The sequence below is a fragment of the Colossoma macropomum genome, unplaced genomic scaffold, assembly GCF_904425465.1.
Source record: "Colossoma macropomum unplaced genomic scaffold, Colossoma_macropomum, whole genome shotgun sequence".
Classification (NCBI taxonomy): Eukaryota; Metazoa; Chordata; class Actinopteri; order Characiformes; family Serrasalmidae; genus Colossoma; species Colossoma macropomum.
Genome location: NW_023494799.1, coordinates 16,449,829 through 16,474,392, shown reverse-complemented (window position 1 = coordinate 16,474,392; position 24,564 = coordinate 16,449,829). Strand labels below are relative to the sequence as shown.

General features: G+C 39.4%; 1 protein-coding gene across 1 annotated transcript in view; it reads left to right on the top strand.

Moving 5' to 3' along the window:
• Window positions 1–24,564, top strand: part of LOC118819423 (inactive N-acetylated-alpha-linked acidic dipeptidase-like protein 2) — a 321,925-nt gene that overhangs the window by 283,131 nt on the left and 14,230 nt on the right. The window contains exon 12 of the mRNA XM_036587209.1: window positions 16,046–16,139. Within this exon, the coding sequence (XP_036443102.1) occupies window positions 16,046–16,139 (94 nt within the window). The remainder of the gene's footprint in view (window positions 1–16,045; window positions 16,140–24,564) is intronic.

Sequence of the window (24,564 nt, the reverse complement as noted above, 5' to 3'; positions counted from 1 at the left end):
GGCCTGAATATTTGAATACTTGAGAATTCGTTCATTAAGTTGGTACTGGTTTCACTGTTTAGATTTTAGAAGCTTTGTCTTTTTTGCCACAACAATTGTGGCCTAGACTACAATAAATCTGGCTTTATGCATGGTTACAGTTCATATGCACTAACACTCGCGTACGTTTTGAAACACAAATATCATTGTTTTAAGGGTGGTTTTGGGAATGAGTACTCAGGTACACATTTGGAAACGTACATATATATCTGGCAATGGGGCCATAGCACTACACTACTTTCTATCATGATTATTCTATCAGACCAAACCTGATAATTATTACATAATCTGACTTGAAATGAACATGAGGTGGATTGAACAGCTGGTGATCTGGACTGGAGCTCTTCTGTGCTCTGGCAACTCATGTAAAGAACCATGGAAGTACTTCCTCTATCCAGAATAGAGTAGAATTTGAAACAAAATGTGAATGACATTGTGAGAGTCTATCGCTGCTGCTGCTGCCTCGGGAATATCAGCTCGCCATTGTTGAAGTTAACCCTCATTTGGGTTTTTAATGTTTTAGCCTTTTAGCACTTAAAAGGCCCTTCTACTCATTGCAGTTGTAATAACATGAACTCATCACTGGGATGGAGAAGAATCGCCCAGAAAAGTTCTTTTCTGTAATATTAGGTCTGAAGTGATAAGATAGCACTAATTTCACAATAATTACTTGTGCAAATAGATAGCTTTTGACATATCTGACCAAGTAAGAGCTTTTTGAAATGGACTTTAATTAAAGCGTACAATAGAGACAGCTGGTGGACAAAAATTCTGAAATTAGCAGTTCATATATTCCGATGCACTCGTTTTTTCCAACAGTCCTTCACAGAATGCTAGTAAATCTTATTTTTTGAGGTTGACGTCAGTCTCTCTTTGCTTACCCCTGTCTGTCCATCCTTTCTGCCTCTCTCTCAGTCTTATAAAGCATTTCCTTAAAGGCAGCAGAACAGAACTTGGTGAGCTACTCAGGACGGCAGCTCGTTAATACCTTAAAGACTTACTCGGCCGCTGAGGATGTGTCAAAGCCGACGGAGGAGATTTAATCACACAAGACAAAGTGCCATCTTGATTCCTGAGCCTGAGGGAGGGTTAGCTGTGGTGATTCTCTCTGGCGCTGTCCCGCCGTTGCTGTGTGAGGTGTGTGCAGCAGATGTGCCTATGCCCCAGTGGGACAGAAGGACTAAAACTAGAAAGCATGGATAAAAAGATGTGATGTACAACTGGAGAGCCTCCTATTTAGACGTGAGCCAAACTGCTGATGAATACTTTAGCTTTTTATCTGTTTATTATCTAGAATGTATGATAAGTGTTAAGGGTGTAAAAATACATTGTGATGCATCGATCTAAAATATTCAACTACATTGATTTGGGATGCTAGATTTAATTCTAATCAATTATTTGGCCAAATTCTCAGGCTATGTACGAACATAAAAAGCTTGATATATTGTTTTTTATTGTAGAATTCTGAATCGTACCAAAATAATCAAAATGTGGTGAAATTTGAGATGCTAGTATGCATATAAAGATAGTAAATATCTGGACAGGGATAAATTAGAACTAGAAATTTGGGAATATTTGATGATGATAAAATGTGAGTTTCCCCAATCCAATACAAAGAGACTTAGCATTGTTTTGAGGCCTTAAATGAACATTTCATCTGTTATATGTTGTGTGATGGAGTATTCTGTGGTGCAGCACTGAATCATTCGGCCTCATTGGTTTGACAGAATTTACAAAATTGTTTTCATGTTTTCGTTGAGCAGTGTTCAGTGTAGCACGCACTATGAAACTGCGTCATTCAAACCATGCGCAAGATGACTACTGTTGTTTTTCACTGTTTTACTAGGGGAAAATGGGAAAAAAGTGGTCAGTTTCCTTGCCACTTTTGCCCTTGCCTTGATCACTAGGGGCTCAGAACTGCCGCACCAGTTGTAAAATGCACTATGCACAATAAATTGAAATGAACTAGATCTTTTCTCTAGTGTCTGGAGATCTTTATGTGCCAGTACCTTGCTTTATTGAGGTATCACCGAAACCATTATAGTTTATCTTCGAAAACAACTTTTTAATCGTAAACCTCCCCATACAGTCCTGTGGACTGCGGTATTTGTTATGATCAGACCAGAAATGTAATTACCTGCTTCAGAGCCGATGAAAGTGGCAATCTGGAAAAGTGAAAAAGACCTATTGAGTATTTGTCTTGCTAGCAGTAATGTTTGCTCTCCTGCTTCCTTCTGCATTCGGCCGAACCGAAAAAAACAACACTTACCTCAAATGGCCAGTCCCCATAAACCCATCCAAAGCAGTTGTCGTTTTTCAAAAGTTCATCCTACCTTCAAAATATGTCATCAGTAGGGGGTTTTCCTGGTCGTCAAACTGGAGAATGCTAAGAGACTACTGTGACACGGCTGTAAAAGAGAAGTAGGCATGTTGACAACAGATGTACTGATGGATAAATCTTCCATCTTGGCCGGAGTTTAAGCAATGCTGTTATCTCATTCTGGCTGCTTGTGAACTGAAATCTAGCTCTGAAAATGCATTTACAGAATGTGCCCACTGAGCAGTTTGGTTATGTTTCTGTTCAAGGCCACACTGACCATACTGACTCACTTAATAACCATTACTTAGTTGACAGTCAAGTTCTCAGACCACTGGCCACCATTATCTCTTCCTCCACTGGCCTGTAGGCCGTAGTTGGTACTCAAATGACAAAGCTTATTTATAAACCTTTATGCATGTGGAAAGTTCGTAACTTGAAGTTAAACCTGCATTATTCTATATTAGTGTTACATCATTTACATTGTATACACAAGTCATCATTGACTTTGTTTATTCACCTCCATTGTCAGCCAGAAATTGTCTTCTAGACAAGCTTAGTTAAAGGCAGAGCCAGTCCATCTCACTCTCTTATTAACTTAGCTATTAATATGGGAAAGGAGTGCTCTTGCAGACTTCCTCTGCTAATTGTCATTTATCGGTTCCTTTGTCAGAGCTACCCTGAAAAGACCGAAACACAAAAGGTTTGATTGTGAATTTCACACTCGACTGTGCTTTTGTATTTTCCTACTAACTCTTAAAGCAACACTGCACCTGCCAAATGGAGTGGATATATAAAACATCTCAGAATGTTTTCACCATATACTAAAAGAATGATATGCAACAGTGCTCCGTTATGAGGTTTTTTAACTGGTCTTTGTTCTTATTTGTTTGTTTATTCTCTAAACAAGAATAAATATCTCTGACCTTGAAAGAAAACCGGGTGTTTCATACAAGAAACACATGGATAAATATGTGCCTACTTTTCAACCTTTTATCACTCTATAGGAATAGGGTTGCCTCCTAATAAGCTGAAATTGCTTATATTTTTCATTGGATTGTTAATCAGCCAATCCCTGACCCCCCCCCAAACCCCCACCCCCAATTTAGTCACTGCTAATTCACACATGCAGGCTGGAACCTCACTATTGCATAAGGGAGGGGACGGTGGTGGTGAGGGCTGAGTGCTTCCACCTCTCAGACTCATGACAATGCACATCTGTGGCGTAACTATGATTTGAACTCATGATCTTCTGATGACTGAGCAGTTGCGCCACTCCGAAGTCACAAAGTTATTTAAAGTTTTATGGCCAAAACTTTAAATAGCTTGCAGCCTGCAGGTGTGAGTTAGCAGTGGCCAGATTCAGGGAAGCAGGAAGCAAATGATTTAAGCAATTTCAGCTTATAAGGAGGCAAGTAATTTCGAGACATTTCTATTGGTGCCTTTATCATGAAACGGCCACACAATGTAAAGGAAAGCTGGTGTAATAATTAAAAAAAAAAAATGAAATGCAGTTAACCCCTTAAAATCCCAGGCTTATTACATACTAAGGCTTTTTATTACAGTAACTAAACACTTCAGTGCAAATTGGCTGAGCTATTCTTAGGTTCTAGAAGTGTGTAATAAAACTTTGGGCCTGCTGTTAGGCCCGAGCTATTTAAGAGCTTAAAGGAGAATTCCACTAATTAAATTGATAAGATGTAACCAAAGTCATTCAGAGTGGTTAGATGTGAAACAGTTCAGCGCAGAGAAACTTTCAGACTTTGATTTCTTTACAGTGTCGGTGATGGGAACCAGGGGTTGCAAATATAGCCATTTTATCAGCTATCCAGCAAAACCAATGAACCTACATGTGTCTTCTGAGGTTTTATATGTAATGTATGTATGGTAAAATAGTGATACGTCTGAAAAAAATAAGTTTGGGGACTATTTTGCCTTAGAATGCATGTGCCTGAACTCTGTGAAAATATACGTTTTAGACAAAAAATCTCAAAACTCTCATAAAACAATGTCTCAGATATCATGCAGCGTATTAGTAACCATTTCATGTAATAACTTTCTGTGAGGGAGCTTCTAGCAAAAAATGCAAGCATCAAACTCTGTGGTTCCTATTACCACCACTGTGAACAATTCTAAGGGAGCATTTCACATCAAATCACTCTGAATGGCTTTGTTTACATCTTAATAATTTAATTATGCAGAAATGTTGAAAAGTGATACAGCAGCAGTGATGCTACCCAAAGCAAGATGGGTGCAGACCACTGTGTCATTTGCTCAGCCTGATTAGCTGTGACAATTTAAAGCACTAAATAAACCAATGGCCTAATAAACCAGAGGGCCCTTTATAATTTCAAGCAAGAGCTGACATGACTAGCGAAGTGGAGCAGTCATTCAGCCTGCCCCGTTCCCCACCTCCAGCCCGACACACACCGCTAGCCAAACAGGGGGGAGTTTATCATGGCCTAATATATAACATGACGAGGTGTCATGGAGTAATTTTCCCTGACACTCTGGGGTTTAACTCAGTGTTTTGATGGCGGACTCTCCGACGTGCTCCTTTATCACCTGGCTAGCCCAACTGGCGTCTCATTGTATGAGAGCTGACACAGGCCCGTCTGACACGCATTGTAATGGAGGAGTGTAATTTGTCCGCAGATCGGAGGCTGTCCGGGCATCCCTCGCTCGCTTTCGCTCGTTTGTCCCAAGCGTGGCGAAGCCTCCCAGCTCATCCATCACTGCTGCTGATTAAAAAGCCTTCTGCTCCGCTGTTGAAAAATTGAAAACTTAAAATCTCGACAAGATGACATGAGGGAGCTACTCTGCCACTTTTTTTAGGACAATTTTTTTTTCCCCGTGTCTATGTGCGTCTGTCTTTGTCTTCCATCTCATTTGAGCATCCCTTGACAACAGGATTTTTCACTACCGCCTCACATATCAATATTTCCAGCACCACCTCATGTATTGATCAAAGGTTAATAACTCAAAAGGATATGAGAGAAAATGGTTACCTTTTGCACTTCAGCAGCAGACACATGCTGCGATGAATTATTCATGGGTATTGCGTGTTCAGTCGATAGCAGTCTGTCTGTTTTCTCTCTATTTTCAAAATAAAAAATACTGATTTATCAAAATGATTTTTCTCTGTAACACCGTCTCAAATGGAATGATTTGGCTTGACCATGACGCTAAATACCAGTATTCCCCCCTCCATTTGTACTTTTTATTTATTGGAAAACTATTATAAAAGCCATTCACAGACTGCGATAAGCTGATTATCCAACAATGATTTAAAGTTGCCTAGAGGTACCACTGTGTCTGGACCAGGATGGAAACAGATGTCCCCATAAAAATCTCAGTTTGGGCCAGGTTTATATAATGTGGGACTCTAACCATAGGTTGGTCCTTTCACCACCTTTTTCAACAATAAACTACATATAATTCAATTTTGTGCATTCTTTAAAAAAAATCCATTATAATGCGGGTGCATGACACCTAGTGAAACTGATGGAGTAGACAAAGAATACAGGATGACATTTCATCATTAAGGAAAGGTAGCAGTACAAAAACCGCATAATAGTGTTAGCCGTACACGTTTGGCTTGAGGGCCTCAACAGTTGTCAGCATATTAAGCTTATTCCTGTTGACAGCCGAGCTTCAGCCATGTTTACAACGGAATCGCAGGAAACCTCACTTGGCCTTCATATTGTGCATTTTTTCCTTAGTTTTTTCTACTCCAGTGTTATTTTCAGCTTTTCACTGTGTTTTCAAGTGGCACCACATAGTTGTGTACCTTATATTTTGATGAGCTTTAACGATCAGTATTTTTTTCCCACTCCTCGTCTCATGGTGTATGAATAATTTCTGAGTATGGAAACTCTTTGAAGAAGGAAAATGTCTTTCTCCTCATGCGCAAAATCTCGTTTCCTTTTCTTTTTCTCTTTTTTTTTTCCGTCCTTTTGGCTGCAGACCCCGCAGTGTTTTAGAAGCCCCACAAAAGACAATTACGAGAGAATTATATGCATCTATAATTAAGTGAAATGGCGCTTAAACAGAACTTGTTAGAAGACGTACGCAGAGCTGAAATGCAGCTATACGTTTTCAGTCTCTTAAAGCTCCATGGAGTAAGCAGCTTCTCCCAATCAAAACTTGGAAGTGTTTCCAGCTGCAAGGCATGCATAATCTCTGGGAATGCTTTAGTGATTAAAAATTAACACAGCACAACAACCCAGTTAATTTGTCCATTTGGACCTTTGCGTGACTGTTTTTAATAACATCCAAATCTGTTGATCAGTGCAGTTTAACCCATGTGCATGTAGGCCTAGTGTAGAGTTCATGTGAAAGAAAAATGGAGCTTTTCATTTTTATATTTCTGTGATTTTGACAGCAAAATCCTCCATGCTTATTAGGGCCCCACCCAAAATTAAAGACTAAAAAATCTGATAATAGATAATATCAGCCGATATAACTTTATAATATGTTTTAGATTTTAATTTTATACTCCAGTAGTTTTAGTTAAACAGTACTTTACTGATAGAAATGATTGTCATATAGTCCTCAATTGTCACCCTTGTCAATTGCCACAAACTCAAAAAAGAAGGGTGACAGAACAAAAAGTGGAGCTAACAAATGTTTAGTTTTTTGTGTATGTATGTGTTATAGCATGTTATTGTCATGCTAGATGTTAGGTTTGGGTATAATGTTAGGTTTGGGTATAAGTTGGCCAAACACCTGATTCAACTCATCAGTTAATTGCTAGGTTTGGTTGGTGTGTTAGAGCCCTCAGTTCCTATCCCTGTCTTATACAGTCATTCTCCAATAAGCATGCTCTTTGACTATTGATGCTCAGAATCATTTGAGCAAAATTAATCAGTAGGTCCAACCTGATTTGAAGTATTGAAACCCAGGTTTTGCATGTGACCTAACACCACGTAGGCTAATGCTATCAAGAACATTTATATTGTAGCATTCCGCTACAGGCTGACGCTGGCACCAGCAGACTCTGGAGGTGTGGCTAGGCACACTTTCCAACAAAGGAAATAATGTTGTTGTTTAATGTAGGTTATTGTTAGTTTAAGTTGTGTATATGTGTTGCTTGTGTTGTTGTGTCACAGATGGCGTGGGGTTTGTGTGAGGGTTGGTCACCATCAGGGAGAAGGGTGTAGCTACAGGTGACCTCACTTCTTGAAGCAGATCATGGCTACCCTGTGTTACTTCTTCTGCTGACGTTACAATATATTTGGTGCAATCTGACAGCTCAAATGAAACCAAAATGTGCCTAATTTCACTCCTGGACATTACATATGTATGTTTTTTGCACATCGCAATTGAGTCACTTCATTAGATTGATGTGTGTGGATTTGTAGAGATGTAAAACTAATTTATTCTAATAAGCTTATTATATTTATTCATAAATTCACAGATTTCAACTGCTGTTGAGAAGTCTAAAACTGAATCTCAGTAGGTTTAAAAAGGTTCAGAAAGCCAAAAGTTAAATGGTGAATGTTTCTCTTTCTCTCTCTCTTTCTCACACACACATACTGAAAAACGCTTTCACTCATTTTCAATTTCCTGTAAATTTTATCGCTTTGTCAATTATACGCAAGACTCATGTCAAGACTCATGTAATCAGTATTACTGTACTGGAGACTATCTCGCTCGTTTCTATCATCACTATCTTGGACATGGCTTGAAAAGTATAAAACCAACTGCCTGAAACATTTTCATTATTTAGTGATTGTAGACACTAGATAACTGGTTGAAAGTCTATCGGTGTTATTATGATTTCTGGACAGCGAATGGTTGAGATCCGGTAAGCACGCAAACATGCCATCCTTCTTCTTGCAATTGGCCATTCTAAAAGCCCACTTTTCAATGATTTGAAGCTTGCTTTGCTGTGATTATCACCCAAATCTTTGGCAAAACAGACATGTTTTTCATACTTTTTGTTCCATATTCTGATGTACTGGTACTGGCACGCATTTTGGCGGAGGACTGCACTTCCCCCCAGCCTGCAAACGCTGTGTGCAATGCCCTTCCCATCCTGTGACATGCTCAGAATTTGTCTCTGGACCATATGTTTCTCTGAGAACCACAAAGTGCATTTGATCCCTTTAATACCAGCCTCCTCTCTGATGCAGGCGAGAGAAAGAGAAGTTCAATAGAGGCTTTGGCATTCAACCAAATTCTGTGCTCTTCTGGCGTTCAAGCATACAGCAGATGTTTCTGCAGAAGATTCTCTAAAATACATCATTTTCACCAGTTATTTTGTCAGGTTAACCTTTAAATGTGCAGCATTAATCTGTAGATTTTGCCTAATGATTTGTTTATTTTTGTTTTTGTTTTTATTGTCAGATTATGACAATTACAGGTTATGCAATAATGGCAGAAGTAAATCAGCTTGATTTCAGGTTTTCATCTGTACTCATGGTTCTCTCACTCCATTAAATTGAACTTTTATGCTGTGGAATATGTCATTTAATCACACCGACGTGCATCCACCATTTGTGAAATGCCTCACTCCTCAACATGTAAACACACTATATTTAAATGTGCTGTAGCCACACGTCGCTGCAGTAGTTGGATCAAAACACTTTGGAGTTTTCTCAGTCCGAGCTGATTGAACACCTGCACTGTCAGAAAGCATATGCAATACCTTAATTAGAGTTTAATAATTGGAGAAACAAGCCTGCGCGAGGTGGAAAACTGCAGGCTTGTAAATTTAAAAGAAACTTTAGAATGGGTAGCCTAATTGGTCCCTGCATCCGCCAGATGCTCGTCACTAACTCTCTTTACTCCACCACCTTTGCAGTACATCATGTTTTCGTATTTCACGTTCCTTGCTGCGTTCCGTGAATTACCGGAATAAACTGTATGCCATTTCACATTTGCTGTGGTAAGTTGGGTACATGGCCTGTCAGTCAACCTTGATTGGCAGTTCCATCGTGTAGATTTTGATGGACTAAAACAGTGATTAAAAACATTTGGTAATGCACTTGCTTTACCCACTAATTATCCAACTGCAGAGATCACAGGGCTACTGCTCATTAGTGACAATTACCATGCAATGCCATAATGCTTACAGCCTGATTTAGCTCGAAGGAAGGCTAAATGGAAGTGTAAGTGGGCATCACTGCATTTTGTTATAGTACAACATGCATTTACAAACGCCCTCAGGCCTGACTCGCTTTCAGTTTGTAGATAATTCACAGACAGTGATGCTTCACATCTATGACCAAACCAAACGTCAGTCAGCAAATATATCACACCTCAACTTTGATACTGTAAAGGAATGACTTTCCACCTCCAGTCGTCAGAGTAACTGTGGAATTTTAACAACTGTAAGAAATCTTTTGAGACTTTTTGCAGACATTTAACACCGACTGTAAATTAATTACCTACTAGATCTGCAGTGCCAACTTTTAAACATTCTGTGAAAACTATAACTTTTGCTGAGTGAAACTTTGGCTTAGGATAATCACCCTCTTTCTCTATAACTTTAAGTTCTTCTTCATGACTTTGATTCAGATGACACCATTTTTTCACAAGGAATAGCGAAACATCAAGTGCTAGCTGAAAAGCATCTGTCAGTTTTGTTGTTTGTTTAGGGAATCAAAGTGTTTATTTTCTGCTTGTTTGTCATTCTCGCTAATTATAATTTCATGCGTGTTTTGTCTCGACTGAGACACATAAAGACAAGCGCTTGTAAATTTGTTTTGTCTTCTCTTTTAAGCCAGTTGGCTAAAAGTTCGTTCGAGCTTATTTGCGGAACACAGTATCTACTCATCAGATGTTTGAAGTTGAATGTCCCGGTTGTTTGTTAGGTTTTTATTCATTTATGATGCCTGATTGGTTTTAGGACACTGTTTGGAAACAGCTACCTAATTCAACATTCACATAAAAGTTAGCGCACTGTTGCTTTGGTGACAGTCCTACCTTGAGTTCACTGATTGGGGACACTTTGCAAAAGCCTAATTAATGTAATTTGTAGTCTTTCATCTTGGTGTGGCTCTGCTGAATGGTGCAGATCCATCAGTGGAATAAATAGGGCACTTGCAAAATCAGAAGCCACAAAGACGGCTTTGATGTGTCTGTGTGTGTGAGGGGTGTGTGCTTAAAACACAGCCCATGCATTTCAATCGAAAAAAAAATTGCACCAGAAACTCCCCGGCTCTGCATCCATATTCTTTTAAGAAGTTCTTGTTAAATCAGTTGCTTACCCATTTATTTGCGTGGGAAATATCTTATTGGTTGCCTAATAAGAAACATCTCTTAGGTGCACCAGTGCCTTCAAGTCTGTCAAGAACCTGAGCTATGTCTTTCCAATGCTGTACCCTTGAAAAATAAAAACTCACTGAGTGATCTGAAGGGCAGCATTGTTGTACTAACTGAAAGACTTATTCATTCTGTTCAGGCCGGTGTACTTCAATATGCGCTTGAAAAGTGCATGTGCCCTTCCAATGCGTTCGAGGGGGATCTAATGTGCTTTTCATACACATTAGACAGCAGTGAAGGTATCTCTCAGAAGATATATTCTCCACAGGTACCTTTATACGAAAGGCTCATTCATGCTATTAAGCAAAATTAGAAAAGTGTTTGATTTGCCATAGACATTCAACGTAGGGCACTCATACCTTCCCATTAGGGTGTGCGGAAGGTGCTGGTTAAGGTTTGTTTGTATTTTTCTCCCTGCCAGTTATACTTCACACATCGAAACAGTGCAGCTAGCCTTTCAAACAGTCCAGCTAGCCCAAAATCCAATGCATAAAACATTCACACATCAACACATCCAACGTCTTCACGCAGACCCCTGCCGGCAGGGCATTCTGCCATGCATTCAACAGAGCCAGTCAAAGTGATGACCTCCGAAATAAGAATGCAGCACAAAAGACGAGCCTCCTCAGCATGCTTGAGCCCAGTTTAAGCCTTGAGTCTGTCTGTTTTCCCCTCTCTGCCACTGTCTGCTGCTGAGTTAGTATTCAGCACTCTGCCAGGCAGGCTAAGCTTCTCCAAGGGAGCCCTCTGCTGTCAATAAGCACCAGATGCTTTAACGAAGGTTGCTTCTGCTCCCTTAACTCCTCTAATATACTCAAATGTATTCTCCCGCAAAGCCCTGCAGTGCTCTGCCATGGTCTGGAAAACCAGAAGTACACACAGCTAAGCGGTTTGGAACCACTAGGCAAGGAACCTTCAACAATCACAGGATAAGAGCATTTCTGTTTTGAGGAAAACATAAAAATGTTCATTAGAAAATGTTTTAGAAGGCTGGAAAACTTGTAGTTCAAGAATGCACCAAAATCATACTTACAGGAACATTCAGTAAAGGCATGTGAATGTGAACGTCACCTTTTTGTTGATGTTATGTTGGTTTTCATTCCAGAAGAAACGTGAAAGAAATATGAAATTTCCTCTAACATGGAGTCAGCCGCTGCAATCAACGACAGACACTTCTCCTACATTGTTTGCTACCGCAGCTGTGGACATGACAACAGTCGTCGGGAGATGAAGGCGCGTTTAGTAACACATTTCAGTTCTCCGCAATTTCCTGCTTTTCCATTTCTGTCACGGAATCGTCATGTCTCTTTGTACATCACTTGGCGTAGTTACAATCTCTTCATCCTTATTGCCTCTTCCATATCATGTGATTGTTCCTGCCACCTTCTCAAGAGAAAGCGCTCGAGAGCACTTCCAAAAATAAGGCCATAAATAAGAAATCACAGGCTTTTTCTGCCCTTGTGCATTACGCAGCTCTGATGAATACGTTCAGTGTTATTATTACTCACTCCGCTCAAATCAGTGCTCAAATCTTTGCCCTGTAATTGATTCCCCCGTAGTCCAACTCACACTGTAAGTGAATTAAGTCGTGGAAGAATTGCAGTTGCATAAAACAAGGAAAGGAAGAAAACACATGTACCCTGCTGTCTTAATGGCATGCTGTTGTCAGCAGCAGCGTTGTTAAGATAAAAGGAAGAGGATAATAGGGTTTCTTTATACCTTTGGATTGAAATTGCCTTTAAAGGACTCATTTGTATTCTTTAAGGAAAGAGTTCTCAACTTTTTTGAGCTATGTTCACCCCACCACCCCTAAAAAATGTAGGTTGAGCTTTGTGAGCACCTACCCTGAAACACACTTTGACAACCTTTTCACATTTCCACTCTGAAGCATGCTGTAAAAAATAATGTACTATAAAATTACAGTACTTATCTGTATTTCTGAAAACTGTTGATTACTGTGATTGAAAATTTTTCTGCACCCCAGTAATTCTAATGTACAGCTCATATGTGCTTTAATGTGCCCGCATAGCTTTCTGAAGGACCTCAGTTTGGCTATAATGTGTACTATGTACATGCAGACTGTTAAGACAACAGCTCGATCACGTTAAAGCAGTTACATGTCGATCATTAAAGCTGCACTATACACTAAAGACTTTTCTAAAATTTGGTGTGTGTGCGCCGCTGCAAGTTGCCTTGTAGCGCCTGTAGTAATAATTTCAAAAACAGAGGTATCGGGTTGGATAGTTTTTGGAGTTTTTGGACCATATATGAACATCGTATGCACAGGCTCAAAAAGAATCAAGATCAAGCTGAATGTTTAGGTCTCACATGCAAAAACAATATTATATTTTTGAAGATATGATGAAAATGGTAGTTCCCTTACAAATTATCAAATTCCTCTGCTCAGCGAAGGAGTCTGAAGCACAACAAACATCACAAACTATTCTCCTACTTGCATGCTATTACACATTTTCACCAGAGAGCTCTCCAAATCCCCAAAACTTACCTAGTGTAGCATTAAGAGTACAAAGACAGCAGTAACCAAATACCTGTTATTCATAACGTAATGGGACAAACTATTTAACTGAAAGACAAAACACCATGTTTGGAAAACCAATAAAAAATGTAAAATTAATTCAAATGTATGTTTGGGGTAACTGAATTGCAGATCACTACAGTATTTCAAAACAGGCTGCTCAAGACTGCACAAAGTACCGGTCACTTTCCCAATATGCTTTGCAAATAACTAACTACAACTAATTGCTGTAAAATGCAACATTTTAACCTCTTTGGCAAGAAGCTTAGCCTAATTTCTGCAACAGGCTGAAAATAGCTGCCAGGATAGCTGGGCTAACTTGGCTAAGTGCTGCTACATGCGACCCCCACCATACCAGTTACAGACTTTGATTTGCTCAGCTGATTCACTTGTATAGCCACTCTCTGTTTTTGCTTGCAGTGATGAGGTGATATGATTATTGTGGAAAATGTTCTGAGAAATTCTCAAAACTGTTATCAAAAATAGAGACCTATGACAAATATTCTTCTACCACTTACAATTATCACTCAAAATGACCTACCCTGTGGTGACCCCATAGGTTGAGAACCACTGCTTTAACCACTGAAACGAGCAAAAAAATTCTTGGAAAAGTAAGAATTTTAAACTTGCAATCCATAAAACATTTGTATGTATAAGTAAAGCAGAGATATTTTCTCATACGTTTTATGAGATGTTATTGTTGTACATATAGTTTCGCATTGTATCTTTCAGTTTTCTATGCTTTTGTCATTTCTTATCATTGAAACGATCAAAAATAAGTTGAAAGTGCAGACTAGCAGAGGAGGGTAAAGTTCAGCAACCTCGCTGCTGGGCTTTGGTTTAATTAGGGGCATCATATGCCTTCAAAGAGGGGGGGGGTGAAATTATTTATTATCGCCCACCCCTAATTCTTCAGTGATATGAAGCTGAAGTCAGCTGTTCACCAGCTTTCCAGTTCCACCTTAAATGGAGCACCAGTTCCGATGCCTCAGGTAACTGCTGCACCATTTAAGGTGGAAAGGGAAATTTAGCTAGCTAGCTACTGAGACGTCAGCATACCACTAGCGATTTGTGCTTGTTATGAAGAAAAGGACCTTTTCAATGATGTATTATTGAAACAACATTAAACTAAGATAATAAAATGTTTATCATAATTTTAACAGACAAAATTCTTACATTTGTGGGTTTCTTTGGTCGCTCGCGTAGCCATCTTGCCAGTTTTTCGTTTTTCCTCATAACACTCCGTTTGGAGTGCCTCTGAAAAACCTCTGTTTGGAGGGCCATGTAGCCTTAACACTTCACCCCACCTCTCTGTCTCAACAAAAATCAGGACACCCTACCCTAGACGTGAATGCGCAAAACGGAGGGCTAAGGGTTAAGTGGTAGGGGCAAGGGGAGAAATGGGATTGAGCCAAAATAGAACAAAATTTGAAGATCAAACAAAGGAGCCACTCCAGAGCCCAGACCTTACCATTATTGAATGTGTTTACAATTTCTTGGCAATCAACTTCTAAGACTGAACTTTGGAGGTTGTGTACTATGTAATTCATTATATGAATTACATTATCTAAATTACATATGTTGTGTACTATGTAATTCATTTAAATAGTACAGCAGTGAAATAGTCATTTTTGACTTTTAAGCATATGCACTTGCTCATTCCACTGGCTGAGAAAGATTCAGTTTTCTCAGGGGAGGTCAGAGTAGTCCAGCCTCAGGGCTGACAGGGTCGGCCAAGTTCAGCACTCTGAGCCCACACACACATACTCACATATCCACAGTATCCAGCATCCCCCACATCTCCATCTGACCCAGGAGCAGGAAAAGGTCAAAAGTTCCACAGAAGTCTGGGGAGATCAAATGATCAAATAAATTTGGCTTCCTGTCCTCGTACACTGTAGTACACACTGCGCTATGCATGGCATATGTATCTGTGTATACTGCATATGTGCATACATGTAGAAGTTGACTTCAGAAGATGAGAGTCCAGGAATAGCCAGTAACAAATGTCCCTGTGCTGCTGTGAAATGGATGTGGCCAGCAGGTGCTGGAGCAGAGCCTTGGGGCTGACCTACAGCCTGAGCACAGGCCCAAGGGACAAGGGGATCGATAAGGGGGCACAGCAAGGACAACCGAACCGAACCTGCTAAATACCTCCAGTTCAGTGTCTGGCTTATGGGAGCAAAATGTTAGCCATACACAACAACACCTAGACATTTTTTATACTTTAACCCTCAAATGTCACAGTCATAACAATAACACAAACATGTTGTAATTTACATAATAATAATTAACCATTTCTCATGAAGAAAATTCAGTCAAAAGTGTAAATTCTAAACTTTATTTCACATAACATTTATGTTTATAAGTAGAAGAGGAGATATTTTATTATGGTTTGAATTTGATAAACAGTTTTGCTGTGAATACAGTATATTTTGTTGAAAGAAAACATATATATGATAATTGATATTTATCATTTCTTGTCACTGAAACAAAGAGAAATAGGCAGAAGTGCAGACTCAAACAGGTACATACAGAATGAACATCAAACATAAATGCAGTTCCTTACATATCCAGTCATGTAACTGTGTACTTAGATTTAATAATAGTACAGCAAAATGACAGTAATAACTGATTGGATTTCTAAGTGTTCTAAATTCGATGACCTTTATAATGATTAAAGCATGTTATTGAACAAAAATAGACTTCCTAGCTCTGCCACTAGTTTATTCTTATGCTAGTGGCCATGGTATGAAATTTCCTGGTAAAGTTTATTTCTGTTCAATAATGTGCTTTTATCATTTTAAAGGTCACAAAACTAAGAACTCAGACAGCCTAGACATTCATTATTATGTTCTTATTTTTTTCTTTTATTGATCTAGATGACAGCAGAGGCCATCCTGCGTCTCAGCACCGATCCGGTCCTTCCATTCAACACATTGGACATTGCACTGGACATTCAGAATAAGCTCAAAGGTAACGTGGCTGTCAGTTTAGACATTCTTAGTGTCAGGTTGTGTTCTGCTGCTTGGTTTTAGATTTTGTACGTTTTATATATTTCTGCATATAATTTCATATTTATACATTTCAGGGCTGTCAGTATTGATTATATCATGATCAAGTAATCAAGAGATCAGGTTTAACAAAGGCCAAACCATAAAGTTAAAATGCACAATCACAAATCATGCATAGCCTTTCAAATATTCCAGAATGCTTTATTAAAAAAAAACCCTGTTCACTGTAGCTGTAAAGTCCATAAAGTTTCAGGCCTTTTTTCTTCAGTAAGGTTGTTGGAATATATTTCAATGCAAAGGTATGTTTTACAAAACTGGATTTTCAGCTTCATAGGTGTGCGAGCAAGTCAACGTTTCTGAGAGTATTTTATTGCGTTTAATTACTATTTTTCATCATGGTATTTTTTTAGTAACACCTGTTTTATAAACGATTAACTGACCATTAATAGCTACGAACAAATCATTAATCAGAATTTGAAAATGTACAAATGTTTATAAATGTAGTCGTTGATGTGTGTATTTTGAATTTACTATTCATTTTTGCTTTAGAGTCAGTGTCTCTTCCGGCCCCCTGCCCCGATCCCTGCCTCAGCACCAAAGTATATTTCAAATCTTTGGGAAAACTGAAGAGAAACCAGTAGGAGAATTAAAAATATGCATAATGATCATGCAAATTGGCACCTGATCACTGCCAAATCATTGAGAATGTTTTTTTTAAACGCAGTAGTCAATTAATGTCTGTCAAGTTACACGTTACAGCCCTAATATGTTTGTGTGAACTGTGTTTTTAAAACATTATTCATCGCTATAGCATTGGTTTGTGATTTCAGATTTCAGCTAGAACGGTACATTTTCTTCATCAATATTTAGAGGAATGCAGCCCAGTTGTCATAGGGACTGGAGTGGGAGATCAGGTGTTTGGGTGCATATCGATTGCACCATAACACCTTATGAGGCAGCAGGATGACCTTGTTTTCTGCATGCATTCGATTCAAATGAGGGAGAGGTACCATTCCAAACGAGCAGGATCATGAAATGTAATTGCCTTTTGCTCCCCACAGTTTTAGCGAAAGGGAGCCTTAGATTAACTTGGGCCAAAAAGCGTCAGAAGATAAAAGTGGGGTGTACGTTTAATCGTAAGACAACTTCATCAGGAGAGACCCAAGGGTGGTAATGAGCTCCGACCTGCCCCTCTGCATTTTTAGAGACTCCATTGCTGAGACTGAATTTCTGCAGCTTCCAATAACATTAAATTATTATGCAGAAGCCCTCAGGTATCCGTTACTGTCACCTCTCATTCTGCGGAGAGAGTAACGGAGAGTGAGGGCTCCCCCCTGAGTCCGCCGTTCCCCCTCGCAGACTGCCGCCGTGTGTGCCTCTGACGTTAAATATTCATGCAGACATGGAGCAGGACAGGTGAGGTGCATAATTGCCACATAATCCTGTCTCATGAAGACAGCCTGCGAAGCCATAAAGCTGTACGGTATTAATATATCATCACCCACCCCCCATCCTCTCCATATACACATGTGCAAACATGCACAGACGCTGCTGCAGCTGCTCAGCGATACGAGAGAGAAGTGACATGGAGCCATGTACTGGATGAGAAGCTGCAATATAGTCTACAATAATTCAGAATGTGAAGTGTTGTGGCAGTCATATATAAATGTTGGATGGCTTCTTGTTTTCAGTCTGGAATGCATTGTTCTATTCTGTGCTTATGTTATTAATAGGTACGTATGATCAGAACCGGCCAAGATTGGAATCAGTAGATTTTTGCTCCAAACACACTATCAGCCAAATAATTAGTTACATTTTGGCCAGTCTGTTTTGCAATTTTATGGCAGAAATAACATGAGAAGCACGCTGTATTAGAAACTGCTGCTATACCAAAATGTTGCAGCTTTAATTATGCAAGACTCATTGTGCTAATTAGCCAGCTGCCTCTTTCTTTAAGTGTTTGACTTTATTTTATTCATGTTTTATGAATACGAGACTTATTTCTTCAAATAATATTATTTATATTGCAATTTTGGCTAATAGAAAGGACATGGAAATGTGCTAGTGTGTTTAATGTGTTTCAGAACAGTCAAATGATGAAAAATACTATGAATTGTATGAAATTTGATGCATAAGAGTCATCATGAGGGGTTCTTAAAATCACTGGCAAACTGTGACTATTAGAGGTAGACTTTCAGTGAGGGCCATACATTTCTCAGTCAAAAAATGAGAAAAAAAAGCCCACCTTTGTCAATAATGCTAATTTCTGCTAGCCAGCCAATGTGATTATTAATAATATGTTAGCAGTAAGCTAACACTGCTGTAAAAGCAATATGTTTTATCTGAAGCCTCTAAAAGACAGTAACAAAAACTGTATCTGGTATGTTGCAGCGACACAGTGACTCAGTGAAGCCCCCTGGCACAGAGGTGCCGCTGTTTTCCATTTCTAACTAATGACTGAAACCTGGTTAGACTACAGCTCGTCTAATTTATCCAGGACATCCAGAAGGAAAAGAGTGATGTTGTTCATCACAAAGTTGGTCCCAACCTTTGGAAATCAAAATGTGATTGATTCCATGGGCACTTTTCAAATTATGTTGGCAGTTAATCTTATGTGTTAGGACTTCATTTCAGCTCCTGAAGGCCTAACCAATGGGAGAGCTTACTTAGCTGTATCTGCCAAGATATCATAGAGGGGAAAAAACCTGACTGGATAATTTTACTGTTGGGTGCTTCAAGATTATAACCCTTTTGTTTCCAACCAAAGCAAATTAAATAAGTATTACTAAAATACTTGCACAGTTCAAATACGTCAAGCAATGATAATATTATTAAATAAAAAATGCACTAAAAATGAAGGTAATTCTTTTGTTCCCAGAAGTCATTAGGCTTTCCCTGATGCCACAGAACCCCCCGATGGTTCCCCACGAAATCATGCCTAAAGTGCTGGTTCAGACAAAAATCTAATTTACACATTTTTCCACTTATTTTGCTTATTTAGTTTTGCACTGGAGCTATGAGGCTAATGTAGTTACCAAGTAATGACATCCTTATAGCCACCAGTTAGAATTCCTGTATTATATTCATAAATCATCACACACTTGCTTCAAACCATTTTGACTTGTTAAGTATCTCAAATAGACTCGCTTATGTGCTTTATGACATACTGCAGGGGTGTCCAGTCCTATCAATATAGGGTCAGTGTGGCTGCAGGTTTTTGTTGCAACAAAGCAGAAGCACACTACTTGAGATTACTTAACAATTTGGCATGGCACAATGCTGACTATTGGCTATAAGCCATTCCATTACTTGTTTGTTACAATAGCCTTGTAGCTCTAGCACAAAACTAAAGAAGCACACATGCCTTGGCTGACTGACTACATGTGGATTGAAGGGGGGGCTTTTTTATTTGATTTTGACAAAAATATCATTTGAGGGGGGTAAGACTACTCAAGAGTTGTCTGAAATGTGATGCATAGGAATCGCCACGAGATGGTTTCTTCAAATCATCCTTAAATCATGCAGCCCCGTGACGCTGCCATGAGTTACTTCACATCAATCCCTTTTTCATTATACGCCCAGCGGTCATGCTTTCTTAGCCAAGACTAAGGTGTCCATACCGCCTGATGCAGTGATTGAGATGGAATGACTGCCTCACTGAGCTAATGCTTTTAGCTCGCAACCTCAAACAGGTTGAATTAAATGCACCAGAGCCTTTGTTAAAAATAAATATGTGGGATGGAAAGCACGATAGATAAATAATTCCTGGCAGCTGGGCCGTCTCCATCTCCCTTTCACTTTAGATATGACCGCTCGCTGCTTCAGCTGATCAAATGGTACATGAAATAGTAGTATTTATGAGCAGATCAATGAACTGTGTGCGATTAAATAGTACACATGGGTGCTTGTTGTTTTAGAGCACAGCAGCAGCTTGAAAACTGTCAGCTGAAAGAGATGTTTGGCGTTTTAGGTTGGGAAAGTATTTTCTGCCTGTACATTCATGAGTGTGTGCATGTTTTCCTGCGCAGACTCTACATTAGTAGTCATTAAAGGAATAGTCCAGTGATTTTCATCCTAATTTCTCTTTGCCACATCTTATATTTCAGTGTGTTTTCCTGTGCTTTGAATAGAACTTATCGGTTGTTCAGTAATCAGCAATAACAGTCATGACATTGTTAAGTAGAATTTAGCTTTTTTTTTCTTCCCATTTTGTGTGCATTTTGTGCTGCTATCCAATATATGAAACTTACATCTTCAGAAATTCTATTTTTGTGCTTACTAACATCTAGTCATAATGAGGTCTTTTCAGGAGTAGATTTTTACGGATTTAATGCAGTTAGACTTTCTGTTTCAGTTTCAGGTACAAATCGGATGATTTTGCATATTCATGTGTTATGTACGAAGCTGGCATGCAAGCTTAAAAGAGCAGTTTGTGGACCGTTTGCATGGTAAAACACAAAATGCACAACTCTTCCTCATGCATATGTATTTGAGAGAGAGCGGCGCCAAACGTGGGAGGACCATCCAAAAAGTGGGGGAGATATTACACATGTGGCTGATAACATATTCCAGTTTACCAAAGTTTGAGCAGCTCGTGTCAATTTTCCACCTTTTAAAACCAGGAGTAAATTTGTATTGGAGTTTAAAAGACATCTTGTTGACAGACCTCTTTTCATAAACCCAACATGCGTTTGCAGACCATGTTACTATTTCACAAACTCTATTTTCTTGTAAGAGTAATATACAAACTATAATATTCCTATAATTTTAGATACAAAAAAATCTATATTTATTGACAATTTTGTGCCAAATTATTCCAAAGTTGCTTATTGTTGAGTCAAAAAAATAGAAGCCAATGAGCAGTGGCCACACTTATATTAGAAGCTGATGGTCAGATGCTGAAGCACCTGCTCATTGACCACTGTTAAGTATGTTTTGAGTGTGGGTTTTTCAGTTCTATTATTACATTATTATATATGTCATATTATTTTATTTGTCAGATAAAGATTAGGTTGTTTCAGAGTTTACAAACATATTACAAAAACATTACTGCATGACACCGGGTGTCATTCTAAACCCAATAAAAATAAGAATTAATTAATTAAATGCTGCAGTAGTGCTTTAAGCATGAAATGCAAAAATGTGCAGTGCATTGAGTGCATGGAGAACCACTGCTGCACATGTTTGTGCCCATGAAGAAGAAGGCGCAGGTGTGCACAGAGATGAAAAGGTGCTGGGCAAGATAACAATACCCTTGCAGAATGAAAGGACGATTGCACACTCAGTTCTTCTAATACTGCTTTAAATAAAGCTTGCATTTGCCTGTGCACGCATGCCCTTTTTGCTTGCAGCTGCCCAGGCCGTCCATGCTTTTTCTTTTGCGTCCCTCTTTTCCACCTCATGTCCTTGGCGGAGGTCTTTCGCATATTTCGCTTTGATATGTGATATGTTAAGTTTCGTCTTCCATTTGTTAAAGCTAAAGCTCTGCTGGGCTCACGCCAGCACCACTGTCCCTCCACGTCCCTCTGTGTCAGAATGGGTGATAGATTACAGCAATCCTTCCACATATTTCATAAGCGCTGCTCTCCCTGAAGAGAGAGGGACATGGAAGTTTGTGGAAGGGAACGGCTTCTTTTCTGCTATATTTATCCTCGCTTTCTTTCTCTCCTCCGAAGAGTCGCACTGAGTGCATATTCTCCAGCGGCTGGCAGTCATGCTGCTCACAGTGCCCAAGCCTCACCGGCATCTCTCTCGCTCTCTCTCTCTCTCTCTCTCTCTCTCTCTCTCTCTCTCTCTTTCTCTCTCACACACACAATGCAGAACCACCCACCATAGAGCACAACGTCTGACAGTAGCCAAGGTTAATTACATTCAGGCAGAATAGAACCTGAATATTCTTGGCTACTGAAAACAAACCAGAGCTCTGTTTATTTGTACTAAGGAGGCAGCCTAATGCCAGTAATGTCATTAACCAGTTTATTTGTTCTCTTATTTATTATTATTGTTACAGGGGCTGTCAAGTAATTGAGATTATTAGATTAATTAGGAAAAAACGCTTTTACCTTCTCAATGAATCAGCAATAATTAGTTGCTAGTTTCATGATGATAATTCCTGATTTAAATTCTCCTACTGGTCTCTCTTACAGTAAGTCGGATCACAACCATAAATCAAGTTGTCATTTTTTTTGCAGGTTTTTTAGTTTTCTCTCTCTTTCTCTCTCTCTGTCTCATGTATGCATATCATTGTTGCTGGAAGAAAACCTTGTATCTCCAAAATGGTAACTTGACAGGAGAAAGAAAAAACCTACTAAGTCAATGGAACCAGGTGTCTTTCCAAGTTATTTTGGGCTGTTTCTGTGTAAAGGGCAACAGTTTATTATTTCAAAACTGAAAAATGACAAAAATGGAGATACAAGGTTTTCTTCTGACGGCAGCGATAAATGTGTGTATACACGTGTGTCATATATATATGGGTCGGGTGTGTGGGTGTGTGTGTGTGTGCATACTTAGGAATAACTCATTTCATTGTAGTCCATGTAGTTACTGAATAATAAGCCTTAGTATGTCATAAGCCTGGGATTTCAAGGGGTTGATGGCCAGTGATTAAAATAATCACGATTAATTACATTTGTTCGTATAGTTAATCATGTTTAGTCACATTTGTTTTATTTGCTCAAACTTGACCCTAATGAGATGATTGGTTGTTTGTTTTCCATTTTTGCATTTTGTTATAGCTGTATAAGTAGACAATAAACTGAAAAAATAAACTGAATATATTTTTTACTTTAAATAACTGAGTAACATTATATTCATCATATTTGTAGATTAAATGTGTGAAATCATGTGACTTCCATAGCATGAGGCCAGTTTCCAGTGTTCATTACTGACATCCAGTGAGTGCAACAGTGGCTGCATGTTACAACCAGTGAGAGTATATGTCATGTATGCACTGTTAGAAATAAAGGCTCTGTACATTTTTTTGTTCATCAAGGTACAAACAATGTAAATGTTCCTTCAAAGGTACAGCAGTGATTTTAAGGTCCAGTTGTGTACCTAAAATAAGTTTTTCCCAGGTACAAAGTGCATATTTACACCTTTTTATAACCTAATGTTTTAAAACAGAACAATAAAATAAAAAGCCTGAAGACGAGACGGGGTGCGTGGAGTCAATGCAACTTGGAATCAATGGATTATGATATAATATATTGCCAAAAGTATTCGCTCATCTGCCTTCACACGCATATGAACTTGAGGGACATCCCATTCTTAATCCATAGGGTTTTATATGATGTCGGCCCACCCTTTGCAGCTATAACAGCTTCAACTCTTCTGGGAAGGCTTTCCATAAGGTTTAGGAGTGTGTTTATGGGACTTTTTGACCGTTCTTCCAGAAGCGCATTTGTGAGGTCAGACACTGATATTGGACGAGAAGGCCTGGCTCGCAGTCTTCGCTCTAATTCATCCCAAAGGTGTTCTATCGAGTTGAGGCCAGTCAAGTTCTTCTACACCAAACTCGTTCATCCACGTCTTTATGGACCTTGCTTTGTGCACTGGTGTGCAGTCATGGGAAGGGGCCATCCCAAAACTGTTCCCACAAAGTTGGGAGCATGAAATTGACCAAAATCTCTTGGTCTACTGAAGCATTAAGAGTTGCTTTCACTGGAACTAAGGGGCCGAGCCCAACTCCTGAAAAACATCCCCACACCATAATCCCCCTCCACCAAACTTTACACTTGGCACAGTGCAGTCAGACAAGTACCGTTCTCCTGGCAACCGCCAAACCCGGACTCGTCCATCGGATTGCCAGATGGAGAAGTGTGATTCATCACTCCAGAGAACACATCTCCACTGCTCTAGAGTCCAGTGGTGGCGCTTTACAGCACTGCATTCGACGCTTTGCTTTACGCTTGGTGATGTAAGGCTTGGATGCAGCTGCTTGGCCATGGAAACCCATTCCATGAAGCTCTCTACGCTGTTCTTGAGCTAATCTGAAGACCACACGAAGTTTGGAGGTCTGTAGCGATTGACTCAGCAGAAAGTTGGCGACCTCTGTGCATTATGCGCCTCAGCATCCGCTGACCCAGCTCTGTCATTTTACGTGGGCTACCACTTCGTGGCTGAGTTGCTGTCATTCCCAATCACTTCCACTTTGTTATAATACCGCTGACAGTTGACTGTGGAATATTTAGTAGCGAGGAAATTTTACGACTGGACTTGTTGCACAGGTGGCATCCTATCATGGTACCACGCTGGAATTCACTGAGCTCCTGAGAGCGACCCACTCTTTCACAAATGTTTGTAGAAGCAGTCTGCATGCCTAGGTGCTTGGTTTTATACACCTGTGACCATGGAAGTGATTGGAACACCTGAATTCAATGATTTGGATG